General features: G+C 35.2%; 1 protein-coding gene across 1 annotated transcript; it reads right to left on the reverse strand.

Moving 5' to 3' along the window:
• Positions 1 to 3,662: 3,662 nt before the first annotated feature.
• LOC149018892 (U-box domain-containing protein 9-like) lies at positions 3,663 to 6,288 on the reverse strand. Its single transcript, XM_089153017.1, has 2 exons — positions 5,820 to 6,288; positions 3,663 to 5,238 (listed from the first exon to the last, which is right to left on the reverse strand). The coding sequence occupies exons 1-2, from the start codon at positions 6,090 to 6,092 to the stop codon at positions 4,153 to 4,155; spliced, it is 1,359 nt and encodes a 452-aa protein (XP_089009143.1). The 5' UTR covers positions 6,093 to 6,288; the 3' UTR covers positions 3,663 to 4,152.
• Positions 6,289 to 8,255: the final 1,967 nt, after the last annotated feature.

Here is an 8,255-nt window from a genome sequence, read left to right on the forward strand (position 1 = left end):
TCAAGATAGGGTTATCCTCTACCTTCGAATTAGACTCATCAAATTTGAAAAATACACCACCAACTCCTAACATTTGAATTCATAGTTCCTACACCTCAAAGGTTGGGTTTCTATCATGTTTGTGGTGTGCAGTTGTTAGTATTTCTCGTATAGTAATAATACATAATTTATAACCCCAAGAGATTGGCTATGTTTTGTTATGATTCAAATTTTTGTACTCGATTTAAAAGATGAATCTGCATTGATATATTTTGGTAGCCGATCCAAATGATTTTTTTTTAGAAATCTGTAATAAAAGCACAGGGCTTGGGTATATCCCAACCCAATAGATCGACCCGTTTACCTGATTAGATGCTATATATGTGTATTTTATGTTTGTTTATTACACTATTAAGAGATTTTGGATTTTCAATTAGGGTTTTTGGATGAGAGTTCTTGTAATATCATTCTTGACAGTTGGTTGTGAAATTTTTTTTTTTACTTCTTCTACATAGTAAAAAGCTCTTATTCTTCACCCATTGGACGTAATACACCACATTAACATATGAAAATGTTAAATATCTATATGTCCTCATTTTGTTTATATATATATTGGATTAAGAGCTTCGAATATATTGGGATGGGAATGAGAATATTAATGCCGCCGAATGGATGTGAACCCAAGATTTGCATAATTACACTTTTATAATTAATAGATGCATTAAATGCATACGGTATATCAGATATATCCATCATTTCATGATACAAAAGTAATTTAACCTTTTGGATTGATTTCGGTTGATCTTTCCGAATTGATTTTTTTTGCCAACATTCGGAATTGATGTATGGTTTGTGTAATTACATTTTCAGGGGAAAAAAAATGATATTTGAATTGGGAAAAAAAAAAACCCTTGCGTCCTTCATTTCATAAATGCAGTTAAAACTCTAGATTCTTTTTAATGCTTTCATGGGCAGAGGTCTCTTTCTTTTTTATGGAAAAGAAATTTCGTAAATTAATGCTTCAAAAAATTATATAAGTTTCAGTACAGTACCTAATCCTAGGTTTCTTATGGATTCTCATTTAGTCTTTTTGTAGCCAAACATAAGAATCAGTTTATAACCATCAACGAAGTAAAACGGTTAAAGCACACATCTATACTATCCTTAGAATATCCACACGTTACAGAATAAGCTCAAAAGCTCAATTTTTTAAGGGTTGGGAGGAGATCAATAACAACTTGTTTGGTGCACCATATTTCATCAACATAGTACGAAAGAAGTTATGCATGATCTAGACCTTTCAGGATGTTGCTAACCTTGGTCTCGAAAAGGTGATATCTGACCAATATGGCCTTCCAGGTTGGTATTCTGCAAATTTTAGTAAATAACGTAAATGCCCCTTCTGACTCAACTTTGATTATCTTACATCAAGGCTTATAAACAATGAGAGTAGAAATTTTTTCAAATCTAACTTGTCGAGAATATAGAAGATCTTTATTGGTTTATCTCAAGGTCAAACAAACTAGAAAACTCCTGTAAAATCTGCTGAAAAGACACCACATTTTATCTTGAGGCATTGCCAAATACAAGAACGTCATCGACAAAACAAACCGATGTAATTCCTAAATCCTTGCAAAGAGAGTAATACAGAAAAGAGCTTGACACAACATATGCACATAACTAATCCGTAAAGTATTAGAGCATTAGGTTGAACAAAAGGGGAGATAAGGGCATCTCTGCCTCAACTCCCTATTGCCAAAGAATATGGGGGAACGAACACCACCCACAAAAAACAACAAAGGATGGCATTGTTACTCATTGAACCACCCAACTGATGAAGGCGGGATGGGAGTTCAATCTAGGGAGCAACATGAACAAAAACTCCATTGAACGGAGCCATACTCCTTTTGGAGTTAAATCTTTGCTGCAAAACTGGCAACCCCGCTCTTCAAATGGTAACCTGCATGATTTAAAGCAAGATATTGTCTGTGATATTGCACTATTGCATATTAGGTTGAAAGATCGAATCATCAAAACAAGCTCTCCATGAAGTAGATATATATTTTCCCCTCCAGTTTCACTTTCTACCAATGCAGAGTTGTTTTAGTGGTGAAACCAATACCTCTTAGTGAAGAAGCCGTGGGTTCGACTCTTACTGAGACATATTAATATCCATATCACCTAGCTTAATAAAATCTCTTTGTACAAAAAAAATAAAATAAATAAATAAATAAATAAAAAGGAATAAATTGTTTTTACCTAAAAACAGAGAAAGTAAGCAGTCTAGTACCAATTCCTTGGTCAAACTTTAAATTCCCCATATAAGTTCAATTTGTGTGGTTTTCTTACATAATTAATAGATGCATTGAATGTATCCAGTATGTCAAATATATACAAAAGTAAATCAACCTTTTAGGATTGATTTCGATTGATCTTTTGGAATTGATGTGTGGTTTGTGGGATAACATTTGTCCCAAAAAATGATCTTTGAATTGATTATAAAAGAAAAGGGGAAAAAAAAGGGCTTGTGTCCTTCCCTCGATAAATGCAGTTAAAACTATAGATTCATTTTAAATCTTGCATGGGCAAAAGTCTCTTTCTTTTTATGGAAAAGAAATTTCATTAATCTTTGAAAAATTATGTAAATTTCTGTGCAATATATAATCTTAGGCTTTCTATCAATTCTCATGTAGTGTTTTTGTAGCCAAAATATCAAAGGTTAATCATCAACAAACTAAAAGGGTTGAAGGGCACAATCTATAAGAATATCCACACATTATGAAGTTCAAGAGGCCAATTTTTTGTTAGGAGGAGATCAATAACACCTTGCTCGGTTTCGGTACGTCATATTTCATCAACATGGCATGAGAAAATACGTAATCTAGATTCTTCGGGATGTTGCTAATCTCAGTCTCCAAGAGGGGATCTCTAGAGTCTAGACCACTATGCCTTCCAACTTAGATTATTCTGCAAAACTTAACAAATGACAACAATAATAACCCTTCAGACTTAACTTGGATAATCTTACATCAAAGGCTTATAGGTCAAAGATAAGGGTAGAACTTTTTTATAATGTAACTGGTCAAGAATTTCATCATCATGAAAATATTTTTAAAAAAATTACCCTTTTGCAATTGAATCAAGCAATCACGGCTTAGAAGAGGTGGTGGGCCTCTGAATAAGCCTTTCCCAGATGGTTCACCATGAAAGAATCTCCATGAGTACCTGTTGTGGTTTCATTTTAATGATCTACCAAAAGCTAGCTGGATGGCGGCTCTTCTTGAAGCTTCTTAGAAAAGGTCCGAGTCATGCCACTCATTTTATTAATGGATTTGTTAACTTTTTGGGCGTCTCTAGCATCAATGGGGATCTTGTTATTAATGTGTCCTGGTTACCAATTATTAGGTTTATAAACCATCTAATCATCCAAGGATATGACTCTGATTCTGATTCTGCTCCTTATTTGGTGAAAATTTCATGTTTTGAACCTTTAATCTCAAGGAAGTAATCTTAAGTTTGGAATGGACAATCTCCTATAGAAACATGATATCTTGAACTCACACGGGAGAGTTCAGTATAGATCAATACTAAAAAAAGTTGGAATTGAAATCAAACTCAGAGTTTCTCTCGAAGATTTTGAAACCTAGAAGCAAAATCAAGACCAGAACCAACACCTTCTTTCTGTCCAACAGCTTAAAAACCTAGAATCAGGATTAGAATGGACCTCAGATAAATTTTTCAGTATACATTGTGGTTTCAATACAAGGACTTAAACCAAGTCAGTGAAGAAGGATATGACAGTTAATGAATGGAAAGAAATCTTTAGCAGAAACTAATGCTCATCTGTGAATTTTAATCGGGTATCTTCAGTAACTATTGCCAATTTCATATCAAGATAGAGATTCTCAGAATGGGAAGAAACAAAAAATACTTACCAATTAAGGCACTTTTTATTCATGAGGAAGAAACTTTAGGCTGACCAGAGACTTTACTGTAATTTGGAGACTCAGATACAGAAGGTCCAATGAGGGAGGAAAAACTTATGAGCAAGGTAGGATGAATATGGAACAAGTATGGAAATTTGGCTTTATACACTGATGTGTGTGCAAAGGGTGGAAGAAGAAACAATATTTACAAAGACTATTTGGCAATGGTGGTACACAAAGGAATCCTTTATGCAGTGTGGGTTCGGTAAGCAATTCTATTCAATCTATCCAAGATAGCACATGCCTTCCTCTTGGCCCTTGAAGTTCCACGCTGAGAAAGCTCAGATATTGTGCCCCTAGCATCTTCCTCTTCCCTCAACTCTTTCCACTTGGTCCGATCATTGTAGCAGATATTGTAAAGGATAACTATGCAATTCTCCTTGATGCGCCCACAAGTAGTTTCCCTGATTAGGCTTAGTAAGGCAGGCACAGCACCATGCTCAGCCATTTCCTCTATAGCCTTCTGATGGCTCGACAACATAGCAAGGATCGTCAATAACTCATCAACAAGTACGCGATCCATGATTTTCTTCAATATCACCACAGCAGCATTGTCATGGGCAGCCATTGATTTGTTCTCAAGTACAGTACATAGTTTAAAGATTGCCGAAGCAGCATCCTTTACTGCTAATGGGTGCCCTTCATCTAGGAGCTCAACCAAAGGTTTTAGAGCCCCTGCCTTGCCTATGAGTATCTTGTTAGAATCAATGGCTGACAAACTAAAGATGGCAGCTGCTGCATTGGTTCTTGATTCAATCGTGCCAACCTTCAATGAATCAATAAGCAAAGGAATGACTATTGGAATCTCTGCTACAAACTTCTTGTTGTCATCATGTTGAATTGAGAGGTTCAAAACAGTTGTGATCAAATCTTCTCGCAGTTCAGGATCAACATCAACATTGCCTTGTGAGAGTGGATAGAGCAAGTGCAGAATATAGTCTTCACTTTCGCCAAATAAAGCACGCACAGAAGGCATTTTCTTGGTCATAAGCCTGAGCTCTTTTGCAGCAACTTTCTGTTCATAAGAAGATTGTGATGACATCTTTTGAAGCAGAGACCTGAATTTTTGTCGATCTGCTTGTGTAATCCCTGCATCTTGACTATTTTGGGCAGGGACAGGCATTTCAATCCCGTGCTTCTTGCACCATTGGGCAATTATATCCCGAACCAGATAATTAGGTGTGAGTTGAGTGTGTGATAGAACCTGTTTTGTCCTTGGACAAATACGATTTCCTTCCTTTAGCCAATTCTCTATGAAGGGTCGATCATAAGTCTACAAATCAAGGCCAAAAACATATCAGAAACTACCCAAAATAATATATAATAGAAAATGAATCAAGATATAGTGCAATTGAAACCAACAAAGATCTATGATTCAAGAAGCAGGTTCTGTTTCTCTCAAATTTCTTAAGTAAAAATCCTTTATATCTTTCTTTTTCACTTGAAAATAAAATATTTTAGATTAGAAACAGAGTTATTCAAGAAAGCTAGGCAAACAATCCATCAGCAAAATTCATTTTCATTACTAAACGCTCCCTTTACTGGTTAAAAACAAGAATAAAGAAGAACCTGAACATTGAAAACCTTTTAACTTTATTCTAAAATTCAAAACTTCTGTCTAAAGAAAACACAGTAGTAACTGTTCCCGGTTCACACCAACACACAAAATAAACTTAAAAGGGAAACAAAAAATTGAAATCTTCAAACTGAATTCCTGAAATCACAATCAGTAATCGAATATCTGAACAATTCCTGAAATTTTCGTATGGTTTAACGAAATCAAAAGAAAAGAAATTCGTCAAGAAAACGAAAATAAACCATAACAGAAAAAGAAAACATAGATACAACCCTAACCTCTCCAGTCGCCAAAATTACAGGATCCCTCATGAGTTCCTTAGATATGGGGCACTTTAAGTAGTTAGGGCAATCAAGTGTGACTTTGAAAGAAAGCGATTTGTTGATCGTTAAATCCTTCAAACTCGAAAGGGCTTCAATGGCTTGATCATAAGTTTCTTCCAATGACTCATCTTCTTCTATAATTTTCTTCACCAATGTTCGTAACTCCCTCTTCAATTCAGAGGCTTTTCCCAATACTGCCGGATCTGTTTCAACTCCTGTTTTCGCCATTCTGAAACAAAGAACCTAAAAATCCAAAAAAGAAAACCGAGAAACAGAAAACAAACAATCAAATTTCGCCATTCTTTCTCGTTCCCTCTCGTTTTTACCTTCTCAGAGTTCCCAGTTCTCACAACCCTCTCTTAGCCTGAGTCGATCATATACCAACTACCACGAAGCCCGTTTAGCTCTTCTTCTGTTCTGTGGCTTCTCTTTGATGTTTGTGGTCTTGTTCTGCTGGTACGACGGCTGATGGTGAAATTTTGTGGGTCAGTGGGCCCAGACTTCATCTTTAATCGCACTCGTAGAAACCTGACCGCACAGCTGGCATGTAATGCCGATATTGTTTTTGCTTATTTGTCAATAGTCATGCATGCAGCATGCCCTTGAAAATTGGGGGATATTAATGTTCAAATTTTGAATTTAACCGTCAGTAATCTGAACCGTTCGATCTCGTGGTTTCTTCATGTGGGGTCCACATGATCCCATGGTCGTGATCCGTTCTGCTATTCTGGTGGCATGGTTCTGTAATTTGTACGCGGAACGCCTGTCAGGTTCCAAGCCGCGTTGAACTGAAAGAGAGCATCTGCAGGCTGTGAATTTACGATAGTGCCACTCGGTGGTTTGTTCTGCCGTGGAGTGCTCGTCATAGAGTGAAGTGACTTTTTTGACTAAATTTGACTTTAACAGAGGAATTAAGAAACGTGGTACCCACGTGCCAAGGAAGCTAGAGTCTTGTTTGGATATGGCCTTCTGATTAACCACATTTCACGCTTGCAGAATCTTTCTACCAAGAAAAATTTTACGGGAAAAATGGAATATTACACGTAATAATAGAACGTGATAAATTTTTTTTAAGGAAGAAATAATAGATCGTGATAATTACAGCCTTGAAAAAAAAAAGAAAAAAAGAAAAATAATAATAATTACAGCCTTTCTGTTACAAAACAGTCTCTGCACGTATAGGGGCAAAAACAGAACCCTTTGTTCGTGGGAGAGAGTGGAGGGTTAAAGGTTTTTTTTTTTTTTTTTTTTTTCTTTTTTTTGGTAGTATTGAAGGGTTAATATTAACAGCTTCTCCTATAATGATCTTCTGTTTCACTGTGCAAATAGCACTGGTTGTAGAGGCAATGACAACCTGAAAAGTTTTACCAAATGCTAAGAGCATGTTTTGATTATATAAATCCAGAGATTTCAAATATGGATTCATAAATGTGAGGTTTATACCTGTTTAGTTGTGAAAATCTCTAGATTCATGAAATCTAGAGATTCATCTTTTTATACTTAAAACATGAATCTAAAGATTTATGGGTATCAAGTGAAATCCAGAGATTTCATCCCTACTATAAAAATGCTAAACATTTTTTGCATTCACAAAAATCATTAATGAATTCTCAGATTTCATTCCATATATTCGGTTAATCAAACAGTTAATTTTATAAATTATGACTCCACAGATTTGAAATATATAGATTTGAAATCTCTAGATATTTAAAATCTTCAGACTCATGTAACCAAATAACCCTTAAAAAATGCTAAAGGAATGGATAAAATCATCAATCAACTTGAGAGATTCGGAGTATCACACATGATATGAGAATTCGGATAATATCTTTTAGAGGTATTAATTTTCAATACATTTCTTGACAGTGTAGTTTTTGGATATTTCTAGGTGATCTAACGATATTACGGATTTCCTATCTAAGAAGACATTCAATATTGTGAGCCCAATTGAATGGCCTATTTTCACTAAGTGGCTTGAACACCTTTGTTCAGCCACTCTTCGGCTCTTTCTCAATGAAATGTTAATTATCAATATATAAAAAATAACAAAATAATAAAAAAAAATCCAATACATTCTCGGCCAAGCAAACAATGATGCTGATTTTCTTGCATCTCAACCTTAAATTAGAATGTACATCTATTTACTCTCCCCCACCCCCGCTCTCTTTTTTCAATCATGGATTTAAATTTGAATAAATTTACTTGTTATCAAAAGAAAAAGATAGCTCTTAAGGGGAAGTTTGCAATAAGGGATAATGCAAAAATTGGGTTCAAGATCGTATATTTCGATGAATTTGAAAGTAGTGGAACTTAACGGAGGAAATGCTTATTGGTGTTCCCATTCTCTTGATCTACTTTCTCGTCTTCCTTTACTTCACGTTTTTTTTTGTA

The sequence above is a fragment of the Hakea prostrata genome, chromosome 4 (genome assembly GCF_041222555.1).
Source record: "Hakea prostrata isolate BN-2017 chromosome 4, UWA_Hpros_2, whole genome shotgun sequence".
Taxonomy (NCBI): Eukaryota; Viridiplantae; Streptophyta; class Magnoliopsida; order Proteales; family Proteaceae; genus Hakea; species Hakea prostrata.